Here is a 25,456-nt window from a genome sequence, read left to right as displayed (position 1 = left end):
GTCCCTCCACACCCAGATGCTGTGACTGTACAGGGTCCCTCCACACCCAGATGCTGTGACTGTACAGGGTCCCTCCACACCCAGATGCTGTGACTGTACAGGGTCCCTCCACACCCAGATGCTGTGACTGTACAGGGTCCCTCCACACCCAGATGCTGTGACTGTACAGGGTCCCTCAACACCCAGATGCTGTGACTGTACAGGGTCCCTCCACACCCAGATGCTGTGACTGTACAGGGTCCCTCCACACCCAGATGCTGTGACTGTACAGGGTCCCTCCACACCCAGATGCTGTGACTGTACGGGGTCCCTCCAGATAACAACATGCCCTTCTAAATGACAGACTTGTTCTGTAAGATCCATTAGAATTAAACAACGAATGATGTGTTTCGAGGGAATGACATGAGAATGCTCCATAGGGCTGTCCTCGTCCAGCTGTCATCCAGTGGTTGACTGCAATATTATTGACAAGCTGGTCAAAAGAAGCTGTCAGGCAAAGTTAAAGCAGGGTGGACGTTAGACAGCCAATACTCTCCTTTATTAACCAGATGATGTAGAGGGAATGTAGGAGAGACCTGTACTAAACACAAACACACAAAGAGGTCGGACAAAGTTTTGGACTGAAGTTGTTGAAGGACGCTTAAGTGAGCTCACCCAAACACAGTTGCTACAATGATTAATCACAAGGGCAGAGCAGTCGATCTCATCTCAGCAATCACCTTGACAACACTGCGTCTCTTGAGTGTCTGTTGCTAAGCGATTAAGTGTTTGTCGGTTCTTCCTCTATTTTCATTAGGGATTCAGAAGTCGTAAGTCGGTAAACAGTGCTGTGTCAGTGTGTGTGTGTGTGTGTGTGTCCCAGTGAGTGTGTGTGTGTGTCAGTGTGTGTGTGTGTGTGTGTCAGTGTGTGTGTGTGTGTGTGTCAGTGTGTGTGTGTGTGTGTGTGTGTGTGTGTGTGTGTGTGTGTGTGTGTGTCAGTGTGTGTGTGTGTGTGTCAGTGTGTGTGTGTCAGTGTGTGTCAGTGTGTGTGTGTCAGTGTGTGTGTGTGTGTGTCAGTGTGTGTGTGTGTGTGTGTGTGTGTGTGTGTGTCAGTGTGTGTGTGTCAGTGTGTGTGTGTCCCAGTGAGTGTGTTTGCCTGTTTGTTGGCCGCATCTCCCAGACTCATTTACAGTGTGTCACTGTGTCTTATGTTATTATCAATCATCCAGAGGATTTAAGCATGGACTGTCAGGAAGCAACTTCCTGTGTGGGGAGGAAGTTTGGGCACGCGTGGGGATGACACAGCGTTTTTTGAGTTTCAAAAGTGCTGGAGGGAGTTTTGACAATGCAGGAAATTGGAGTAAAGATTTTAGACATCTTTGTCCAACCTTTTTGATAATAGGACTGAGCAGCATCAGTAGCCTGGGTGATTTATGACCTGTCTGCCAACACTCTGCTGATGTCATGACAGAGATCATATTCACACACACACACACACACACACACACACTGAAACAGATCCCTGAAGGTGTGATTCTGTCGATGTGTGAGGCGTGACAGGCATGCTTCACATTATAGTTTACATTCAGATTGTAAGCAGATGCCTAGTCATCGCATGCACACAAACACCCGCACACACACAGACACACAAACACACACACATTATCTTGTGTCAAGCAGCCACATCTGTGTACAAGTCCTCAGATCACAATGTTCCGATGCGTCTGAAAAACAGACCTTAACAGACACACACACACACACACACACAAACTCTCACTCATAAGGCATTGAGTGTGGTAGATGCTCAGAAATAGATTTAGAGTCATTGATCCAGTGCAGCTCACCAGTTGACCTCTGTAAATTCTCCTGGCACATTCCATCACTGATCTGTCAACGACAGAATTTATGGCAGATCCAGGTCGACTATTACAATTACGACCATCTCCGATTCGTGGAAAGTGGGACCATGCATTTCCGCACGCATATATACAAACACACAAATACACACAGCTGCATGCCTTGACAACTTTCCACACTGGATTCATGGTGTGTAAAAGTTGAAACAGGTGAAGTGAGGAGGGAGACCAGAGGGAAAGAGAGGGAGCAAGGTAAAGAATGAGAAAGAGACAGACAGAGAGAGAGAGAGTGTGTGAGATAAAGAAAAGATTGGAGCTTATTGTGTAAGCAGGAGGGTAATCTTTTTTTTAATCACAATTCTTTTTTTTCTATACCTTGAAATACATTTATATTTCAATTTCAAAGAGGTGAATTTAAAACATTGTGTCACTGATTTGCTTCCATACAAGGGCGGGGAGAGAGTTCCGGTTTATAGGGGCCTGAGGATGGGGCACTGCAGTTGGATCCTATTGAACCAGGAGGCTTCTAAAATCTGTGCGTGGATATCTTAGCATAGCGTTAACAGTTTAACAGTCTGTTAGCCATCGACAATTGGGTAATCCATTATTTTTTAGAAATGTCGATTACAATTCTAGTAGCAGTTGAAGACAAAACAAACATACAATGGGGATATCTGAGAATCCAATAAATGTTTATTTTCTATGAAGACATTCACAGTGTGGTTAACTTACATTTTCACCTGTTATACAGAAAGATGGTTCTAGAACTAAGATGGGAAGGCACAAGAAAACAACAGTAGCTTTCTAAATGATCAACACAGAACCAAGACTTTCCCCCTCAAGCTACTATACCATATCAATCACCTTCAACTGACTACTAGTCTGATCAATCCAAAAATGTAGTTTATTAATTGACAAAATATTTATTGCTTCAAAAATCCTAAGAAAACGTTTGAGTTATTTTCTTAGAAATTGTAGATACATTTAGCTTAACAGTACATACTGCAGCTAAATATGTATGTAAATGTAGTTTAGCTACTTCCTGAGAACTGAAGATTACTCCCACTGGCAGGATGCGAATTACAACGGGGGCTTGGGAGGGGTTTGACCCCTCTAATTAAGTTCAGTCAAGACAATCACGTATTAGATTTGAGCATTTATTGTTACATGACATGGACATGTAGATTTAACTTTGGCGGAGTGGATGATCTAAGGGAAGCACTCCCTGCCTCCTCGATGCAACACATACATAGGCTACATGACATATGATGCAGGGAGCAGAGATATAATCCCCCGGAAGGATAGAACAAACAGACAGCATGGGGGAGAAGGGGACGGTGGAGGGCGGCAGCAGCACTGATCATACAAAGACCGGGGTGAGTGTGTGCATATCCGCGCGTCTTGTAAAGACGCCTTATCGGACGTGGCCCAATGGATATGCGCTGCTAACATGGGTGTGGTAGTGGGTGGAGTAAAGGAAGGTGGAGTAAGACGCCTTACGTCCCCGTTAAATGACTGACGCGCGCTGCCCGATTGCCCTGCCAGAACTAGCTGCGCTTATACTTGGACCCCCCCCCCAAAAGAGGCAAAAACAACAGGTCGGGGGGGTCCATACATTTATATATCGTTCTTACCTGTAACCGTAAATATTACTTTACGCCCTGGAGAAGAAGTTGACCCCAGCGATTGATATTTATTTATTTCTGACCCCCCCGATTGTGATTGTATAATTCGCACTATGCCCACTGGTATGAAACAAACAATAACCAATGAAGTGCGAGTCATTGATATGTATATATGAATATGTATATATATATATGAACGTATATGTCGATATCTTAACCCTAGTCATCCAGGGCCACTGTAGACATGGTGGTGGCGTTCATCTCCGTAGCGGTGGTGGTCAGTGACGCGGAGGTACCAGTGGAGGAGCCGTCCCGTATCTTGACGCGAGGACGAATCATCTCCTCCGTGTTGCGCTCAGGCTTCACCAGCAGGACGTAGACCTTGGGCAGGAAGATGCAAGCTAGCAGGCCGAAGCTGGAGGCCAGGATGGCAAAGATCTGGACGGCCACCATGAACTTGCCTCGCGTGCTGAGGTAGGCAGGCACGAAGGAGATCCACACAATGAAGAAAACCAGCATCCCGAACGTCATGCACTTGGCCTCACTGAAACCAGAGGTGAGGGATTGTTTTTATACCTTTAAGTTTGGAGTTGCTAGCTAGCTACCGTTTTGGGAAAATAACATGCTGTTGAGGACCGTCGGAAATATTTAGAACTCACTAATCTAAAGGTAATCTAAAGTCTGGAGTAGGTTGCTAGTTATTGCTGTAGTGTTCAAACAATTCAGGATACAGTTGTAGAGAACAATGCTAGCATTCTAACACAGTAGAGGTATAAATTCACAAATTTATGTGAATCGATTTCTTTTTGTGATGTTTTTTTTTTTTTGCTCGGGAAAATCGTGAATCGGTTTTCGATCGGTTATCGTGACCCTAAGAATTGATTCAAATCGAATCCTGAGGTACCAAACGATTCCCACCCCTATAACACAGCTTTGCAGACTAACTGCTAAATGTTACCTTAACTGCTCGCCTGCTAACTGACATCATAGCTGTGACAGTGGGTCAACCGTTTAATGTACATAAGACTAGCTCTGCTAGCTTCTGCTAGTTCTGCTAGCTCTGCTAGCTTGTTAGCTACCTGAAGTGGTCCTCCAGTTTCCGCGCCACGAAGGCGAAGACAAAGGCAATCAGGGCCAGAAGGATGTCGTATGCGAAGATGCAGCAGATGAACACGATGGAGCCTTCGTCACACTCCAGGATGATCTTGACGTTCTGCGCCGCGGTGTTCTTCACCGGGTGCGGCGGGAGGATGATGAGCCACACCGTGCACGCTGCCGCCTGGGTCAAAGGTCATCTCGGTTAACTTCCATTAAAAAAGGATCCAGAAAACACCATGAAGAAGATGTGATTTTTTCAAGATTTCAGATGGTGTCAGGTGAGTTTCATAACGGGCATTTTTATCAGGAAGTTACACACATAAACTAAACGTTCCTACGATGTCATACTTATACAGATCCCCATGGCCTGTTTACGTTGTATGTATTGGATTTGTATGTGTCCTTCTATGGAGAACAGCAGCACTGTGTTATTTACTTGTATAAGCGTTGCCACGACACACATCGCCCTCTGGTGGGCAGGACCGATCGGGTCGACGTAAAGGTTGCCGTTGGTTGCACTGTCGTTGTTGTTGCTGTTGCTGTTGTTGCTGTTGGTGACGATGACGTCAGGGCGTGTGTTGGCTGCGGCAGCCTCTGCAGCAGCTTTAGAGACAGCCTTGGCCTTGGCCCTGGCTGCCTTCAGGGCTCTGGCCCTCAGCATCAACACCACCGCCTTACCTGGTGCACAACAGACACGCCGGCTCATTACCAGGGATGGAGATAGAGAGATGAAGAAAGCAAGAGAGCGATGGAGTGTTGATGAACTAGTCATACATCTTGCCTGTCACACACACACAGGCACAGGCACAGTCTTCTACCCACCCATGATGGAGGAGAGGCAGAGAGCGAAGCCCAGGGCCAGAGCCACCTGGCTGGTCATGCAGCTCCAGTGCTGGGGCTCCCCCAGGAACACAATGGAGCACAGGAAGGTGACCGCCAGGGAGAGGAGCAGAGAGAAGCTGAGCAGGGCATCGTTGGCCTTCACCAGAGGGGTGCCCAGGTGGACCAGGAACACCACCTACCAAGAGAGGAATCAACGGGGGGCTTCAAAGTCTGCAAAGTTTGTATTTGGTGTGTGTAGGTGGGGCTTGGAGTATGCATGTAGTTTGTGTGTGTGTTGTGTTAAGAGTTGTGTGTGTGTTGTGTTAAGAGTTGTGTATATGCGTTATGCGTGAGGAGAGTGTGTGCATGTGCTTGTGTTAGGTATATGTGCTGTCACTCACGGCGACAGCAATAGTGACCAGCGCTCCGAAGGCAGAGATGGCTATGAGGGTGATTCCGAGAGGCTCACTGAAAGCCAGGAACTCGATGGTCTTGGCCACACAGGAGTCACGGGCCTGGTTGGACCAGTAATCCTCAGTACACTGGATGCACTCCCTGGCATCTGGCCCCAGAGGAAGGAGAGAGGACCGTCACAGACACCTTTTCTAGTCAACCCCTCTTACAAGTCAGAACACACAGCTCAACTGCTCATTCCATGGTCAATCAGACTGTTGAACTAGTCTAGAACTTATATTTAACAGTGTGTGAATACAGTGTGCGTGCAGTGACATGGGGGTGCAGTACCGGGGGGGGTGCAGTGCAGTGACAGGGGGTGCAGTGACAGGGGATTGGAGTGCAGTGACAGGGGGGTGCAGTAACAGGGGGGTGCAGTGACAGGGGGGTGCAGTGACAGGGGGGTGCAGTGACAGGGGGTTGCAGTGACGGGGGTGCAGTGCAGTGACAGGGGGGTGCATTGACATGGGGGTGCAGTGACGGGGGTGCAGTGCAGTGACAGGGGGGTGCAGTGACAGGGGGGTGCAATGACAGGGGGTGCAGTGACAGGGGGTGCAGTGACAGGGGAATGCAGTGACGGGGGGTGCAGTGACGGGGTGCAGTGGCGGGGGTGCAGTGCAGTGACAGGGGGGTGCAGTGACAGGGGGGTGCAGTGACAGGGGGGTGCAGTGACAGGGGGGTGCAGTGACATGGGGATGCAGTGACGAGGTGCAGTGAGGGGGGTGCAGTGCAGTGACAGGGCGGTGCAGTGACAGGGGGTGCAGTGACGGGGGTGCAGTGCAGTGACAGGGGGGTGCAGTGACAGGGGGGGTGCAGTGACAGGGGGATGCAGTGACGGGGGTGCAGTGACGGGGGTGCAGTGACAGGGGGGTGCAGTGACAGGGGGGTGCAGTGACAGGGGGGTGCAGTGACAGGGGGGTGCAGTGACGGGGGTGCAGTGACAGGGGGATACAGTGACAGGGGGGTGCAGTGACGGGGGTGCAGTGACAGGGGGGTGCAGTGACGGGGGTGCAGTGACAGGAGGACAGCATACCGGTGGAGTTGCTGATCTCTCCGTCGGCACAGGGGAGGCAGTCGAAGCAGCAGACCGGCTCCCCCTGCCGGATGCCCTTCCTGGTGCCCGGCTGGCAGCTCTCACTGCACAGGGAGCGCGGAGGCTGGAACGCGGCGTGGAGATGAGGGTGGGTGTCAGTGGAGCGTTCAGAAACGGAATACACACTCACACTGGTGCACAGACGGGGCACAGCTACACATTTCGGGCCCCGTGAAGAGATTGCAGTTTGGGCCACCTCTTCCTTCCTCCTTTTGGTTATGTCTGTTTTTTCTTTCAACTATTTGTCATGACAGGCTCTCCAGACACACACACACACAGCTGCTGTTGGATCATCTCACCTCCAGCCTTTCGTTGCTCCAGACGATGGAGTCGTTGTTGATGGTCATCCGAGCCTCTGGGGGCGCCGTGCCGTTGTACTGACCAATGGACACGTAGGAGATCTCTCCGTCACCGTCGATCTGCCAGTTGAGGATGTCGTAATAGCCGTCCACATCGCCGTTGTTAAAGACTATGGTCTCTCCAGTGTGAGGGATGGTGACGTTTACGTTCTTTAGATAGTACATCAGCTGGAGGAAAGAGAGGAGGAGAAGCTAGAGAGGAGGGCATATCTGCGAAAAGAGGACATCTTTAAATGGGACTCGTACACAAAGGCACACACAAACACATTCTGACCTGCCAGGGTTCAAAGTTGCTGATGTCAGCGCAGCTGTTATTGGTGAAGGGCCCGTTGCCTGGCTCACAGTACTCCAGGTTGTGCAGGGCTTGGGCCACGGCGTACACCGCCTTATACACACTGCAAACACCAGACCATCACCACAGATGCAGTGTAGAGTGTGTGCCTACCTGTATGTGATGCAGTGTGGAGTGTGAGCCTACCTGTATGTGATGCAGTGTGGAGTGTGTGCCTACCTGTATGTGATGCAGTGTGGAGTGTGTGCCTACCTGTATGTGATGCGTAGCTGGGACACATCGGTGTAAGTGTTATTGAGGCGTTCCAGAGACTCCTTGCCAGTGCACAGCCCTTCAGGCAGCCCCCTCACACTCCTGTACAGGGTCCCGTTACCCCCTGCCACCCTGGCCAGCTCCTTGGCCTTCTTCATAGCCAGCCCATAGTCTAGCGTGCAGTTGAACACCTGAAGGAAACACACAAACATACTACATACGACCAGGGCGTCCTCTTCATAGTTCTGGGTAGGTCAGTTAGGATGCAGGTCGAGTGTTGTGCCTATGGTGAGTCGGGGATCTGGAGGACATCACAGACGTCCAGGTGAGTGGTGATGTTGTACACACCTTCTGCCAGAACTCTTCTGAGAGGGAGTGGTCGTAGGGGTCCAGGTCCAGGAGGTAGCGCTGGAGGCCGGGGATCTCAGCACGCCGCAGCCCGAACCCCAGGGTGCCGCCCAGCACCGAGCTGACCTGCACATTTACATTTAGTCATTTAGCAGACGCTCTTATCCAGAGCAACTTACAGTAAGTACAGGGACATTCCCCCCAAGGCAAGTAGGATGAAGTGCCTTGCCCAAGGACACAACGTCATTTTTGCACGGCCGAGAATCTAACAGGCAACCTTCTGATTACTAGCCAGACTCCCTAACCGCTCAGCCATCTGAGCCCCCCTCTACACACACACGCACAGCATAGTTGAGTTCCTCTGAAGAATGACCCCTCACTCTCCTCACCGGCTTTTTCAGCCAAGGTCGACCCCCTCACCTAGCCTCCACCCCCGACCCCCCCAGTGTGAGGCCTGCCCCCCTCACCCCAGGCCGGTTGATGAGAGCGGAGGTGACCCAGGCCTCGCTGGCGACCCAGGTGCGGTTGGTGACGTTGTGCCGCAGCAGCTCCTGCACCAGGGGACTCAGGTCTACGTCGGACGAGAACACCACGATGATCTTAGCGGTGGACCCCACCACCGTGTCCACGATACGTCTGATGTCCTCAGGAGAGCTCACCTGGCGGAGGACGGACGGACGGAGGAGAGGATTCGTGAAAGTGTAAAAAGCACGTTGACCTTGATATTTACAATGGCCAGGTTTCCCAGATTTGTTAAGAAGCTCTTAACGCTAAGTAAGAGCTTCTTAGGAGCGTTCTAAGAGTGTTCCAGAAGTTCTTAGCGTTAAGAACTTCTAAATAAATCTGGGAAACCCGGCCAATGAGGGAACGCGTGTGTGGTTTTGGCGAGGAAGGAGGGAGGAACCGAGGTGAAAAGCGGGATGGGGACTGAATCAGTAGAACCTCCTCACCTTGGGCAGAGTCTCAGAGAAGGAGATGCAAACCCCCGCCTCCTCCACCTGCTCCTTGAAGGCCTTGATGCCGTACTTGCCGTAGTCGTCGTCCGCGGCGATGGTGCCCACCCAGGTCCACCCGAAGTGCAGCACCAGGCGAGCCATGGCCTCCGATTGGTGGACGTCGTTGGGGATGGTCCTCAGGAAGGTGGGGAACTGGAACTTACTCTCCAGGGCCGAGCACGAAGAGCAGTAACTCACCTACGGGGAGGAGAGAGGGGGGCGAGAGAGGACGGAATACAGTCAAAATAAAAGACCCCTCTCCATCTTGCTGCAGTAGTAGTAGTAGAAACATGTAATGTCCTCTGAGACTGTTGTGATTTCTGGTGTAGCGCACAAGACACATTAAAACACATCAAACAAGTACATCAGGCTCTCTTTCTCTCACACACACACACACACCTGTGGGAAGTGGTACAGCCCCAGTATCCTGGCGGTGGCGATGGACAGATCGGACCCCCCCGCGCCCACCAGCGCTGCCAGCGGCGGCCCAGAGCCACAGCGGTAGTTGGGCACGGCCTCTTCCTGCCCCGTTAGGTAGGTGAGCGTGCCCTCGACTGCCTTAGAAATGGTGAAGCACGAGTCGTAGATAACGTATCCCAGGTCTGTGTTAGGAAGGAGGTCTTTCCGCTTGTTTATTTCATTGATGGCGAAAAGCATCGTTTGAGTCCAGCGGAACGTCCTGAAGTTGAAACTGTTTGAAAGAACTATGGGTTTATTCTCGTCATCCAAGTCGTAACATAAAATACCCACTAGAGGTCGCTAATATAACTAACTTACGGTTACAGGCAGCGAAATACAGAGGGCCCATTTACAATCATTGGTGTTGATGAAATGGCTTACATTTATTTACATCATAGGCTACATCATTCCCTTTACAACACGGATGCCAACAACTGTAAATATTGACCTCCGTAGGCTTATAGTTGAATGTGCAAGTGGATGGAATAATTTTAAAAAGCCTAATCACTCATAGGCTACATATTAATAGGCTAGCCTTTTATTTTTTACATTACGATAAAGGTCTTACCCCACATTTAAATATTAGGGTATTCTGCAGTGGATAGCCTACAGATATAGCGTTAGGTTAACAAAGGGCACCATGAAAACAGTCTTTACTCACCCCTCGCATCCCAGGGACAGTGGTACGGACGAGGTGTTTGTCGGGGTTGAGGCGACAGTCTGGTGAACGGCAAACATTCCCCCAACAACCACCTTTTTCTTCACTACATTTGTGTAACCGTGAAGGTTGAATTTGGCCTTCAGTTTGCAGCTAGATTCCGCCGAGACAGACGCGTAAAAGTGAAGAAAGGCGCATAATCCGAAAAACAACGGACTTTTAGATTGTATACCAGTAATATCCATGCCCTGGTTGTTGTTGAAGAGTCTGGGAGCTGGCACTGTGAAAGACACAAGAGAGAATAGAGAGCTTCTTGTGTGACAGGTGCCTTCACTAGGCCTCTGGGGAGTCCTACCGCACAAATAGCAGAAAACAGCCTTCAACACACTCCATGACTGTCCTCCCTGATTACAGTGAAGGCCTATTGGCTTGTTCGATTAAACAGCGCCTCGTTTAGCCTGTGAAACGGGAACTACCGAGCAGTCTGAGGGAAGCAAAATTGAGTTCGAACAATTGCGTGACTCCTGACCAGTCTCTGGACCGGATTAGAAATATAGCCATAACATGAGGCATTTACTGTAGCTACGGTTTCATAGAACGAGCTAGAGACTAGAGTTAGAGGCGCGAGACAAGCCCGCACTCCAGCTCCTTTTGCAGTCTAAACATGTCGGTAAACTCAAAAACTAGATTAAAAAAATACTAATATCTCAATATGTGGGTCGATTAATTCGCTGTACTGAGGCTGCTACAGAACAAAAACCGCCACAGGGCCATAGTAAATTGGCAGTTGCGTGTGGCGATTCCCAAGAGCACTAAGCTTGAGTGATCAGTGGACTTAATTGTTGCATGTTATGTTCTTATTAACAGTATAGATACAGTATCTACCAGTGCTGGGCCTCTTGGGTTGGGTGTGTTGATGAGTGACTGAGCTTGCCTCCGCTTGTCCCTCAATCAGCAGGGGGGTGAACACCTGAACCCGACCTGGGAGGTCCCCATGCGGGGAATGGTTATGCACAAACAGGGCCGAATCAAATTCGTTCAAGTCGCTTTTATACAGGTGTAATAAAAAATGCCAACTGTAATATTCTCAGAGATAATTTACTGTTCCCGCCCAGTCTGTGTGCCCAATTTATGCTAGGCTACTTTTCAATTCCGACTCGAAAGAAATCGATCAGAACTAATGCTCTTAAATTAACAACTAGGCCTATATTAATTTAAAACGTGTTTGACAAGCTAGGGTAACGTTCATAGCAGAAATTTTAAGACAGACACTGCAAAGAATGCTATGTAATTTATTCAATCAACAAAAGTAAATTATATCACACAAAAAGAAATTCAACGTGGACTTCTTTATTAAAGCTCAGTTTTTCATTATACAAATTTCCGTTGAAACTGCATGCGGTGGCTTGGTTTGAGGCACGTTACTAAGGGTAATGAGCATCGAAACAAACAACAAAAATGAACATGATATATCATTGCATAACTTAATCTTATTTCAATATTGCAATAAAATTGAACTACAAAATTAAATGCTAATAAGCTTAAGCTGTTGTTTTCCAAGTAGACATATGTATTTTAAAATACACACGCAAGGCAACACAGAGGAAAAGACGCGACGGACAAAGTTGCAATTAAGACGGTTAAAGAAACAAATTCAATTTGCATTGGATATTTTGCCCCATATGAGGAAATAAGATTGTAAGGATGAGAGGTGCACAGACAATAAATACAAATGCATGGTACTGATTTAATCACATTAAGATGTATTGAATAAGGACTTATGATTTGTGTGTAGGATCCTGAAGACAACAGCCTAAGTTAAACCAGTGCCCTGGGCTTGCTGTGGTCTAGTCAGGCTGTTTAACAGTTTACACAGAGCCAAGTTATTAGGTGGGAATGCCTTGCTCCTACGGGAGTCTGGAAGTGACAAAACTTTCAAAATGGGGTGGTAGATAAAAATATTAACTTTGACACTGTGGAAAGGGATACTTGGTGAAGGTTCGATGTCAACTTCTGAACTGAGAGTACTAAGCACCAAGGCTTTATGGGTTCGCAAGAAAATGTGCAAAAGTTGCTCCTACACCATGTAGAAGTTGCCAGATGATGGAGGTGACAACAAAGACGAAATTCATACAATTATGGTTATCGTTTCTACACTATTTTCACATTTATTCTTCGGTCGGTCCTCATGTCATTTTTGTTCATCTTAAAAACCATATATATTGCAACATGGAACTGTTTATTTTATCGCCCGCTCAGATGAGTGAGTCCGGATTATTTCATGTGTAAAAAAAAAAAAAGAAAAAAAAAAAAAAAAAAAAAAAAAAGATTACAAAAGGAAGAAACAGGCACATAACAGGCCAGCCGCCATTTTGGGGGCCTCCTGTACAGTTGCACATCTGTGATACTTAACCACTCATCCATCTGTTGACACCTGTTCAAATAGAGCTTAACAATAAGGATTTAGCTTCACAAAATATATCTCTTAACTTCAGAGAACCCAGATATTGATGTCAACAGAACTTCTCTACATTTGGCAAAAACAATGTCTAAAAATTGATCACATAGGTTTTTCTGATTAATGATGTTGGACAGGCCACTATGCACAGTATATAGGTGCAGAAGAGATGAAGATGGGTCGAAACTGACCTGGGGAAAACAAGTCTGAACTTGAACTACAAGAAAAGATTCAAAAAAGGCAAAAACAATGGATGCACTTTTAATCACAGGCCTGTATTTTCTTCTCCTTGTTGTCTTATTCAATTTCTTATTTAATTAGTCTCATCTGAGGCACACTGTGTTCTGATTCACTTCCTAACCTTCCTGACCTTTAAACTTTGACCTTTTAACGGCGAGCTTCTAAACAGGAAGCCAAGTTTCAACTCCAAAACGAGACAAAATAACGATGCATTGTCGAGCATGGATCCAGAAAACGATGCAGTCATCATGTGATCAAAAATAACAATATTACAACCCCTCGTCCCAACGACAAAAAGGTGATGGAGGGGGCTAGCAAAGTAGTGGCTTCATGTGTGCGCTGGTCACAGTACTGCCTGCCTTCCATGGGAATGTTCTAGAGAGGAGGGTGGGGGGTAGAGCAGGTCATTGGAGTGTTGGGGTGGAGGGGGAGGGTGGGGGATTGGGGAAAGAGGAGGGGAGGAGGATGAGAGGAGGAAGCTAGGAGCTCAACGGCCCAGGCCCTTCTACCTCAGTCCTCCCTGGAGGTTCTGCTTGGTTCTACTCCCACTCGGTGGTGCCCGGAGGTTTGGAAGTCAGATCAAACATCACTCTGGAGATTCCTGGGATCTTCTTGATCTCATTCACCATCTTGAGCACCACCTGGCAAGAAACAGACAGAGCAAGACATGTAAGAAGATGAACACAAACATGCCACACACTCTATACAGGCTATAGGATTATTAAAAGCAAAATGCCAATGGGTCACGTTAAAACCTCTTAAAACGTATCGCTGCTAGGCGAAACGCATGGCAGCAAGGTTAAGTGGCGTTGTGCTTAGGCCAGGCCGTACCTCTTCTGGGATGTGGTTGCCAGGCGTGGCAGGGATTCCGGTCATAAAGTCGCTGGTGATGAAGGTTCTGACAACCACGGAACGTCGACAGGACGGCTGTTTCTGCTGGGGGTCTCGGTCAAAGTGCAGCGGGGTCAGAATGATCGGCATCTGACTGATCTTCCCAGAGTAGCCTGGAGATTAGGGGACAGAAGGCCAAAATAAACAGTGATGAGGAGTTCATGCCGTGCAAAGCTTTTCTATAAACATGGAGCAAAACAACAATATATAAAAGGTGATATTGTCGCATACAGAAAGAAGAGATCAAACTAACGATGCTCATAATTAGCGGTGTAACTGTTAACCGACCATACGAATGTTTACCGGTTAATACTATCGGTTAAAAAGTGTTGGCAATTTAGCGACAATGACGCCTTAGTGACGAAACAAAAATTGTATAAGCGACTTGTGACAAATCTCGCAACGTTCTGCTACTTTGGCCTTCACTGTTTTTGTTGTTGAGCAGCAGCAAACTCAATTGTACTTCCTTGTTGTACTAGCTGCCAATGTAGGTACAGCCAGCGCTGTCAACGCTCTTGGATTCAATGTGTTTTCATTTTGTTAATCAGTTTTAGTTAAAAAATTAACCCCTGACGGGGGAAAAGAACATATGCTGTATTGGTATTCTGTGAAATCGGTTCACAGACACTCATCGATTCTACATCTTCGGTTAATGGTTGTTAACAAGTCGGTTATCTGTGAAAAAAAAACAAAAAAACAATCTTCCAAAACGAGCATCACACAATGACTGGGTTCCGTGACGCCTTACCAGACTCCCTGAGGATGGAGTGAGCGACAAAGTCTGCCTGCCGAAGCGTGCTGAGAACGCCCGTGGTCAGGAAGGTGGGTGTGATGTCACTGGGAGGCTCCTTGACGTGAGAGCCGAACACATACACCACCCTGGAGAGAGAGGGAACACAAGTTCGGGTCCAACACTCGAAACACACGAAAAGAGTGCACAGAATCTCTAGGGCGTTGTGGGATACATGGGTTGCGTGAGACGCCATTGTACTGTATTAAATATTTTGGAGGAGGGCTTATCTAGCTGTCAATGCTTTTAAAATTGCGAATCTTTTAATTGCAGCTGTATTTATTTGGTTATTTATTGGTGATGGATGATATGGTTGGTGTGTTGTGTGTTTTGAATTTGTTTGTTGATGCCCGTCTTTGCCAGAACACCCCTGCAAAAAAAGATTTTAATCTCCTTTTCTTGGATAAATAACATTTAACAAAATTATGGGATTAAAGATTTGAACCCAGTTTATAAATGGGCAAAAGTCACTTTAAAGGAATAACACCGTATCGCAGTGAATCACCAAGAAGCTTGTCCGTGGGTGTGTGTGTGTGTACCTGTTGATGGTGTGGCACATGCGAGGGATGAGTCTGGCGAGGAACATGAGAGATTCCCAGTGTGGAGCCTCTTTACTGGTGACGCCACACACATAACTGTAGGAGCGGCAGTCTCCCTGCAGGGGGAACCAAACACACAGTCAAGAGACTTAGAACCAAACAGTCAAGAGACTTAGAACCAAACACACAGTCAAGAGACTTAGAACCAAACACACAGTCAAGAGACTTAGAACCAAACACACAGTCAAGAGACTTAGAACCAAACAGTCAAGAGACTTAGAACCAAACAGTCAAGAGACTTAGAACCAAACAGTCAAGAGACTTAGAACCAAACACACAGTCAAGAGACTTAGAACCAAACACACAGTCAAGACACTTAGAACCAAACAGTCAAGAGACTTAGAACCAAACAGTCAAGAGACTTAGAACCAAACAGTCAAGAGACTTAGAACCAAACAGTCAAGAGACTTAGAACCAAACAGTCAAGAGACTTAGAACCAAACAGTCAAGAGACTTAGAACCAAACAGTCAAGAGACTTAGAACCAAACAGTCAAGAGACTTAGAACCAAACACACAGTCAAGACACTTAGAACCAAACACACAGTCAAGAGACTTAGAACCAAACAGTCAAGACACTTAGAACCAAACAGTCAAGACACTTAGAACCAAACACACAGTCAAGACACTTAGAACCAAACACACAGTCAAGAGACTTAGAACCAAACACACAGTCAAGAGACTTAGAACCAAACACACAGTCAAGAGACTTAGAACCAAACAGTCAAGAGACTTACAACCAAACAGTCAAGAGACTTAGAACCAAACAGTCAAGAGACTTAGAACCAAACACACAGTCAAGAGACTTAGAACCAAACACACAGTCAAGAGACTTAGAACCAAACACACAGTCAAGAGACTTAGAACCAAACACACAGTCAAGAGACTTAGAACCAAACACACAGTCAAGAGACTTAGAACCAAACAGTCAAGAGACTTAGAACCAAACACACAGTCAAGAGACTTAGAACCAAACACACAGTCAAGAGACTTAGAACCAAACACACAGTCAAGACACTTAGAACCAAACAGTCAAGAGACTTAGAACCAAACAGTCAAGAGACTTAGAACCAAACAGTCAAGAGACTTAGAACCAAACAGTCAAGAGACTTAGAACCAAACAGTCAAGAGACTTAGAACCAAACAGTCAAGAGACTTAGAACCAAACAGTCAAGAGACTTAGAACCAAACAGTCAAGACACTTAGAACCAAACACACAGTCAAGAGACTTAGAACCAAACAGTCAAGAGACTTAGAACCAAACACACAGTCAAGAGACTTAGAACCAAACACACAGTCAAGAGACTTAGAACCAAACACACAGTCAAGAGACTTAGAACCAAACAGTCAAGAGACTTAGAACCAAACAGTCAAGAGACTTAGAACCAAACAGTCAAGAGACTTAGAACCAAACAGTCAAGAGACTTAGAACCAAATACACAGTCAAGAGACTGAGAACCAAACACACAGTCAAGAGACTTAGAACCAAACACACAGTCAAGAGACTTTAGAACCATCATGCACATTTCTGCACCAGACAGACATAAGAATTCCCCCTTGGAGAAGTCTGTCAACTTTTCCGTCATAAAACGTCAAATAAACAAACTATTTGAGCCGTGATAATCTGCGACTACCTCCCACGCACCGAGCAGACCAAAACAACGAGTGCGTCTTCTCTGCGGTTTGGCCTCAGGTCTGGATGGGGTGGATTTGGTCCTATTTAGCTTCAGACAGGAAGTCAGTGAGACAGACCCCTCAGTGTCACCTGGCTGAGTGGGTGGCTGGAATGACCTGTGTCATCACTGCTAGCTAGCTGGGCTCGGTTACAGGAAGTAAAAAGTATGTGTGGAAGATAGGACTGACGGTCATATGTTTATGTGAGGGAACTGGAGGGAGGGAAAAAACGAGTTCTGGAGCCAAACCACAGACAGACAAAAACACAGATACACACAGACAGAAACAGAGACAGAGAGAGACAGAGACAGAGACAGAGAGAGAGTGCGAGAGAGAGAGAGAGAGAGAGAGAGCAGGAGAGAGAGAGAGAGCGAGAGAGAGCAATAGACAGAAAACTGTTTTCAATGGGGAGGCTGTGGTGGGGAAGGGTGTGCCTCACCACACTGTTAAGAGTGATGAGGTGGTGCTAAACCAACAGTAGGAGGAACATTCTGTTCTGGAAGTGCCACTGCCAGTTAACCTTAGCACTCTCTCTCACTTTTTCTTTTTGCCTACAAAGGAAATGACCCAAGTCTGTACTCAAGCTCCTGACCCCCCCGACTCCCCCACGGTGACAGCAGGGGTGACAGGCAGCGATCTTACCTGCACTCCGACTGTTTTGATTGGCAGGAGGAAGGCGTTGAGTGAATGAAGGCTGGTGATCTGCATGAGCTTCTCCTCCTCATCGTCCGATATACACGACTTGACTCTCTGCAGCAACGTGTGGGGCTGGACGGACAGAGCGAACGAGATGCCCACAGGGAGAGAAAGAGAAGAAAATTAAAAAACACGGTTTAATCCATGTGTAAGTGCATGCTTTGGTCAGAAGTCTTGTGTGTGTGTGTGTGTGTAGCTTCTGTAACCAGAGGTCCATTGGAACTGACAGGGCCTGAGGACTAACTGACTAACTCTCTACAACTCTCAGCCAATCACTGTTGACCTCAAAGTGACCCCTGACCTTTTTGACACTGGCAGAGAAGTCTGTGATGATTTTCAGGATGTTGTTGGTTTCCGCAAAGTCTTTGCAGATGTAGGGCTCGTCTGCACAGATGACACGGATGGCAAGACCAGGACCTGCAAGGGGAAAGGGGAGGGGCTTTTAGTGTGAGCGTGAGATAGAACTTCCTCCAAACCCCTCAGTGAGTGTGTGCGGTCCTGACCAGGGAAGGGGTGTCGGGAGACTATCTCCTCAGGCAGGCCCAGCTCCCGGCCCAGCGCCCGGACCTCATCCTTGTGGAAGTCCTTCAGTGGCTCGATTACCTTTCCCTGGGAAGGGAGGATGATGGCGGGTGAGCCAGCGAAAGAAACATCTACCGAAAGGTCGAATGATTTGAGTGTGTGAGTGTGTGTGTGTGAGTGTGTGTGTGTGGGGGCCCACCTCATCTCGGAGCTTGCGTATGAGCTCGGTGTCGTTGTGGTGCGTCTTTATGACCTCAGCCTTGCCGCTGGCAAGGACGGACGCGCTCTCGATGAGGTCTGGCCTCAGCGTGCCCTGAGCCAGGAACACCTCCTCCGGCTTCAGGTTCATCTCCCCAATCACCTCATTGGCCACCTGCACCCGCCAATCATCCCAAAGCAGGAAGTCAGATTAACGGTGACGACGGATTGGACAAACAAACCAGGCGGGGCAGAAGAGAGGGTGGAGACAGGAGGGCAGAGATGGAGGGCAGAGATGGAGGGCAGAGATGGAGGGCAGAGATGGAGGGCAGAGATGGAGGGCAGAGATGGAGGGCAGAGATGGAGGGCAGAGATGGAGGGCAGAGATGGAGGGCAGAGATGGAGGGCAGAGATGGAGGGCAGAGATGGAGGGCAGAGATGGAGGGCAGAGATGGAGGGCAGAGATGGAGGGCAGAGATGGAGGGCAGAGATGGAAGGCAGAGATGGAGGGCAGAGATGGAGGGCAGAGATGGAGGGCAGAGATGGAGGGCAGAGATGGAGGGTAGAGATGGAGGGCAGAGATGGAGGGCAGAGATGGAGGGCAGAGATGGAAGGCAGAGATGGAGAGTGGAGATGTGACTCTGAGGACAGGGAACCCCGGGGCGGTTCTTCCTACCTTGACAAAGGTGTCCCCGATGATCTTCCTCTTCTCCTCTGGGTTGGTGGTCATGTTGAGGGTCTTGCTGATGCGTTTCCGGGGGGTCCGGTCCTCCTCGGAGATGGGCAGTGTGGTTGTGCCGTTGTAGAAGGTGTGTGCAGCGTTCACCACTGGAGGGACAGAACACGAGGAGAAAAGTGAGAGGGGGGGGGGGGGGGTGGACAAGGGAAAGGTTGTAAGACTTCTCTTTCTTTTTTTATACATGTTTTGCCTTTTTTGTGGCTTTATTTGATAGATATAGTTCCAGAGAGACAGGAAACGTATGGGAGAGAGAGCGGGGAAGACATGCAGAAAGGAGCCGGAATCGAACCCAGGCCTCTGTGTTAGGGCCTCAGCCTCTATGGTACGTGCTTCATCCAGAACACTCTCACCTTTCAGTTTGATGCCCAGTTTAGTGAGTGCCTCCTCCACGCTCTGGCTCTCCCTCTTCCTCATGAAGCCGTTGTCGATGTGCACGGCGATCACCTGCTCCTGGGGCAGGGCCTTGTTCAGCAGGGCTGTGCACACTGTGGAGTCCACCCCCCCACTCAGTAGCACCTGGGGGTGGAGGGGGGGGAAGAAAGGCAAGCGGAGCACGAAAATGTTAGTCAACAGATCGAAGGATGATTTTGGGTGAGGGTATGGACAGTTGAATGCCAGTGTTGGTTGTGGTTGGGTGCGCTATTGGTTGTGCCAGTTCAGGGCTGTCGGGTGGAGCACAAAGGGAGTCTGGTTTAGAGACCTGTTCCTAACACTATTTTTGTGTGTGTTCCTCTCACTCCATGACTCCCTTGAGAAGGGGCCCACTTAGTCAATGTTTCCGTGTTTAAGCAGAGAGGGGTTTAATTGGAGTGTTTAATAGCACAGTTTATCTCCCTGCTTCCTGTTTGGCTTTATAAGTTCTGCAGTGGCATTGCTTGCATTCTACGGAGAGACTATTACTATACGCACAATTCTCTTTACATAAAACCCCCATTCCTGAAGCAAGCAAACACGTTCAAGTTCCTTTGATTCCCACCGCGAGGCAATTTAAGACACGTGAACAAACACTGTGGCTCCTCACCAGCACTTTGGACTTGTCCACCTTCTCCTGGATCTCCTTGATGCATGACTGCTCGCGGTTCTGAACGGTGAAGTTACTCGTGCAGCCGGCGATCTCAAACAGGAAGTTGCGCAGCATCTCCATGCCTCGCTCCGTCAGGTCCACTTCTGGGTGAAACTGGGTTCCGTACAGCTTCTTCTGCTCGTTGGCAATACCTGCAGGCACACAGCAGGGGGCAGAAGGCAGGGCGGGGATTGGAGAGGTTCATAGACTGGATATCCCCTTTGATAAACGCAAGGGTTAAGATAAGGGGGGTGGGGGTGGGGGTCTCCAGCCCCAAGGGATACCCTACAGGAACTGTCCACGCCTCCTTACCAGCGATGATGCTTCCTGACTGGGCTACCACCTTGAAGCCGTCGGCCACTTTGTCCACACTGTCTCCATGGGTCAACAGCACAAGCTCCTCCTTCTGGAGACCCCTGAGAGCAGAGAAGCAAGGAGCACACACACTGATGTCAGACTGAGCTGTGCGTGGGTGTAAAAATGTCTGAGTGTCTGGTGAGCATGTGTGTAACCACATAGTGCTTCTGATTTTAGCTCCTGGAGTGGTTGTGTCACAAGAAAGGAAAACGTGACTTTCTTGTTGCCATTCCCTGTCCAACTCTTCTCTTTTACCATTTCCCCCTCTTGATGTGGCTAGGGTGTAACCTTTCTAAATGAGTCTATTCCTTTACCAACTTGTTCCATGCTATGGCCTTAAATATAACTAAAACACAAGTAACTATGGGTCTGTACACAGTTAGAATGGATGTTAGTTGTGAATGAATAAAACCAGTTTGAAGAGACCATCAGCTACAGTAGTAGTCTGTGGGGGAGTGGTGTGTTTTAATAGGAGCAGCTTGACAAGCTCACCTGAACAGAGAACAGGAGCTGTCCAGCCCTATGTTGAACACCCCATCCTCTCTCACCCTCTTTCTGTGTACCGTGCCACCAAAAACTTTATTCATCATCTGGAGACGACAAAATAGACAACACGAAGACATTAGTTCAGGTTTAGTTGAGAATTTGTTTCTAGACACACTTGATAGCGATTTGGACTACAAAAGTATAGATTTAAGGTGACCCTGGTTTGTTTGTGTGTGTACACATACCTGCATGCCATAGCAGATACCAAGGACAGGCTTCCCGATAGTAAAAATCGCAGGGTCAAACCAGGGGGCGTCTTCTGCATACACTGAATTGGGTCCGCCTGAAATAATGATAGCCCTGGGACAGCGAGGTGAGGAGCAAGACAGAGAGAAGCAAGAGAATGTTAAAATAAACCAAGAAACCAGACGAAAATGACACAATGGAAGCGGAGCATAAAACACTCAGAACTTGTGAGTGTGTGTTCAGAACCCGTGAGTGTGTGTTCAGAACCTGTGTGTGTGTGTTCAGAACCCGTGAGTGTGTGTTCAGAACCTGTGTGTGTGTGTGTTCAGAACCCGTGAGTGTGTGTTCAGAACCTGTGAGTGTGTGTTCAGAACCCGTGAGTGTGTGTTCAGAACCTGTGAGTGTGTGTTCAGAACCCGTGAGTGTGTGTTCAGAACCTGTGAGTGTGTGTTCAGAACCCGTGTGTGTGTGTTCAGAACCTGTGTGTGTGTGTGTTCAGAACCCGTGTGCTGGCGTCCTCACCTGAAGCCCTGCTCTCTGATGGCAAAGGCCGGCGTCTCAAGGGGGAGGATCTCGGAGCGGACGAACAGCTCTCGGACCCGTCTGTCGATCACCTTGCCATACTGGGCCCCGGCGTCCAAGATCACCACCGCGCCCTCACACGACCCGTTCTGAGGCTCCGTGCTGATCTCCAGCTGAGGAACACACGCACACACACACACGTTTACACTCAGAGCCACGGTGAAGCACCATGCAACAGGTAAAACTGATTAGATACAGCTCTGTCACCACGAGGTCCATGCTGAAAGGAACGCAGATGGACAGCTACACACAAGCTCCATCATCATCATCAGTGTAAAACACTGTAGTTACTCATTTAACTACTTGTACTCGCTGTAAATTATATTATTGTTGCTTGCTTTCCTACAGGTACTCTTTTGAGGTTCATGTTGTTTAATTTGTAATTTGTTTAACTACATGCTCTTGCATTTCTTCCCATTGGCACTTATTTGCTTATCTTAATGTATGCCTCGTGTTTTGGCTACCTGCAAAGTTTTTGGGGCCATCTCCTTGTTTATTATCATAGACCTATGCATTTTTGGTAAAAACGTCTGCTAAATGAATAAATGCAAATGTAAATGTAAATAACGCCACAAAGTCACAAGGCTGTTTCACTAACTACGCCACAATCTGTTGCAGCAAGACCTATTGACTGTATTCTTTTGAGGCTGTGGACTCTTTATTAAACACACACAGATTCTCATGATGGTGCCAGACTCTTCCATCTTGAAACTGAGGAATGCGATTGATTATAAGGGTAACGCAATTAGGGACACGTGAGCTGCAGGGCTAGGGTATACGTGAGAGCCATCACCATAGTTAGTCACATGAGCAACAGTCACACACTAATATTGAATATGCAGAAGATCAGGTTACCTTCCATGTACAAGGACTCAAGACACCAATGTAAAAGTGGGGTCAAGCTGTTTATATGAATAAACAGTACACACGTAAGTTGAGTACATTGTTTACACTACGTTAACAGTGTTACCCAATAGGTTATTATGATGTCGCCAACACGAAGTATGAGGTCTTTCATATTTATGCGGATAGAACCAGTATTCTTTCACTGCAATATCCCCATCACTATCATTTTTCCGATCACCTCTCATTGCTAACCAACATTCAACTCTTACTTCACGGAAAGTGCAACATGCACCCACGTGGTTTGTGTGAAACACTTGTCAATTATAGAAAAAAAACAAAAACAAACATCTGACATTCGTAACTGAAAAACACTCCACTGCGTGGGACAGTAATGATGTTCAGAGTAAATATAAAATGCTGCTGTTGCCATCAACAACCTGGCGTTTTAATCCACGTATTCACAGTTCGCGTCCAGTAACTGTATTGCAGCTAGCCAGCTAGCAAGCATCATGACAAGACAACATAACAACACATCATTAGTCACGACCAAAAATACTAATCGGTTACGATTAGGGTAGGTTTCTAAGACAACCTCAAACATAGCCTCCAGCAAGAAACCTCGATTGTGTCACGGAAGAACAGAGCTACAAAAGTTTTATTTCCATTCTGTCATTGCATGCCATGCAAACAGGCATTCAGTCGCGCTGGCTTTATTGATGCTAACTACTAGCTAGCTCCACGCGGTGTAGCAATCACCGGCGGCTAGTGTGAGTAGCCCTGGCTAGCTACTAGTACAGTCGGCAAAGGGACGGAGCAAGCGAATGCTGAACTTAACGAGCTAGCTTAGCTCCATATCTGGCTGACAATAAAGTCTAGTTGCTATATGCAAATCCGGAACAGACAGTATACTAGCTACCAGTTAATGATGTCTGCAGCTCACACAAGACAGGGCAACAGGCATGCGGAAAGACACAACCCCTGCATTCTGCAAGTTAGCTGGAAACATATAGGCCGTAATTAACCAGGGACTATCCCAGCGTCCAAGTCCCTACATCGGGCGACACAACTATCATTCAATGCAGTACAATCGCCGTAGATGTAGACGTAGCTTAGTATGGCACCAATAAGGTTGGCCATCGCAACTGACCTTGCTATCCCCGTTGCACAGAGCCATGGATAACTGTAGAGTGTGTAATGGAACGAACTCTCCCCTTCTCGATCTTCCAGATATCGTGCGTAGCAGATAGAGCGAACCAGACACTGGGTCAACGCCGACTACTGTCGTAAACGGTTCGTGCTACTTTCACTGCGCCGGTAATAGTGTATTTCACTGTCTCTCCAAAGAGAATAAATTCTGCGTGGGAATTGAATTTGCCTATGGATTTAGGTTCCAAGGGAGGAGTTTAAAAAGAAGAAGTTTGTGAACAAGATAGGAGGAGTTTGACCCTGTTAGAAACATCCCTGTCTGCAATTGCTGCATATATCCTGCGGAGTTTTATTTATTTATTACATCTGATCATTATAAGTTAAATGTCCTCATTTTTGCTCAAAAGTATCGAAAACCACCATTATGCATACAATTCTGGATCCATAGTAGGCCTACATGTGTGGACTACGTGCTTTCTTTTACTCTGTAATGTGACAGAAACATGGCACCTGACCTCCATGTTCCCATGGGGCCCCTCTGTCCTGAAACTGTCCTGTCTCTTTACTGTGGCAGAGTACTGAAGGTGGTGCATAGAAGGGTACTAGTCATGGGTTTTTACCAAAACACAGGTCCGAAAATATTTAGGAATACAAATGTTCTGGCAAAAGAACAAATTAGGGAAAATTGTCTCTCTCTCCTTAAGAGAGTCATTTTCGAAATTGGACGTTATTACACACTATCCATCTGTAACAACATAAGTTGGTTCCATATAGATCTCATTATAGGTCTTAAAGATACATTTGATCTGGACGTCATCTTGCGAATGTTACTACTTGGACAGCACAGACTGAGAAACAAGAGGAATCTGACAGCAGAGAGATACATTCCTGTGATATACTGATCTGACAGCAGAGATACATTCCTGTGATATACTGAAACTTAATGGACTACTACTATCATGTAGTTTTCCCTTGCAGTTTCATCTGAAAAGTCAATTTTTTACATCTCACATATATTAAGATGCCAGAGAACTTACTATTTAAATTGGGATTAGGGATTTATAGGTATATATTCTGCTTTGAGGGGCTGATGAACATCAATGAATCATAGTGGATGATATGAAATAATATTACAGACAGATTTCAAAACGAATATTGAACAGATACACAAATGCACACACGTGCACACACACTCACCACACAACTGGTTGTATATGAAACACTGACTCATTGTGTTACAGTGCAGAACTAATGCCTGAGTCACATGATTCACCCCAGTGTGGCTGCCTGGTCACATGCTTCCAGGGGGTTTAACCAGTTTCACATGGGCCTTATAGCTGTGACACAGCACAGCATGCAGTCATTCATTAGCCATGATAGGATGGAGGACGACCCCAGGTTAATCATTGGGATGCATTGCAAACCATCTTGCGGATGTTCCAGCTCTTGCAGTCTTAGACTGGGCCCGGAAGAGTCTGTTAGAAACAGTCTTGTCTTGTGAAGACAAGGTCTGTGAAACATAGTGGTGTTGGTTTCCTCTCTCGCAGTACTGTCATGTAATTTCACTCAACGCAAACACATTCATACTGTCCACATCAGTCGTGCAGTTGGTGTGATTCATTATTACAGTTTGGAT

At 47.4% G+C, this 25,456-nt stretch overlaps 2 protein-coding genes across 2 annotated transcripts; both read right to left on the bottom strand.

Moving 5' to 3' along the window:
* Positions 1 to 3,519: 3,519 nt before the first annotated feature.
* On the bottom strand, positions 3,520 to 9,829 carry vmn2r1 (vomeronasal 2, receptor 1). Its single transcript, XM_084674806.1, has 13 exons — positions 9,572 to 9,829; positions 9,128 to 9,370; positions 8,645 to 8,836; positions 8,178 to 8,303; positions 7,830 to 8,020; positions 7,560 to 7,680; positions 7,226 to 7,453; positions 6,867 to 6,990; positions 5,782 to 5,942; positions 5,381 to 5,576; positions 4,995 to 5,236; positions 4,540 to 4,739; positions 3,520 to 4,004 (listed from the first exon to the last, which is right to left on the bottom strand). The coding sequence occupies exons 1-13, from the start codon at positions 9,827 to 9,829 to the stop codon at positions 3,680 to 3,682; spliced, it is 2,607 nt and encodes an 868-aa protein (XP_084530932.1). The 3' UTR covers positions 3,520 to 3,679.
* A 1,794-nt stretch (positions 9,830 to 11,623) lies between these two features.
* gmps (guanosine monophosphate synthase) lies at positions 11,624 to 24,046 on the bottom strand. Its single transcript, XM_084674879.1, has 16 exons — positions 23,822 to 24,046; positions 21,769 to 21,941; positions 21,246 to 21,360; positions 21,007 to 21,104; positions 20,470 to 20,573; positions 20,116 to 20,309; positions 19,445 to 19,610; positions 19,032 to 19,183; positions 18,357 to 18,530; positions 18,139 to 18,244; positions 17,937 to 18,052; positions 17,582 to 17,707; positions 15,208 to 15,323; positions 14,627 to 14,757; positions 13,819 to 13,991; positions 11,624 to 13,628 (listed from the first exon to the last, which is right to left on the bottom strand). Exons 1-16 carry the CDS (start codon positions 23,846 to 23,848, stop codon positions 13,527 to 13,529), a joined length of 2,073 nt encoding a protein of 690 aa, XP_084531005.1. The 5' UTR covers positions 23,849 to 24,046; the 3' UTR covers positions 11,624 to 13,526.
* Positions 24,047 to 25,456: the final 1,410 nt, after the last annotated feature.

This window comes from Hypomesus nipponensis, chromosome 15, assembly GCF_054491055.1.
Source record: "Hypomesus nipponensis isolate SF chromosome 15, ASM5449105v1, whole genome shotgun sequence".
NCBI lineage: Eukaryota > Metazoa > Chordata > Actinopteri > Osmeriformes > Osmeridae > Hypomesus > Hypomesus nipponensis.
This window is presented reverse-complemented; position numbering and strand designations above follow the sequence as displayed.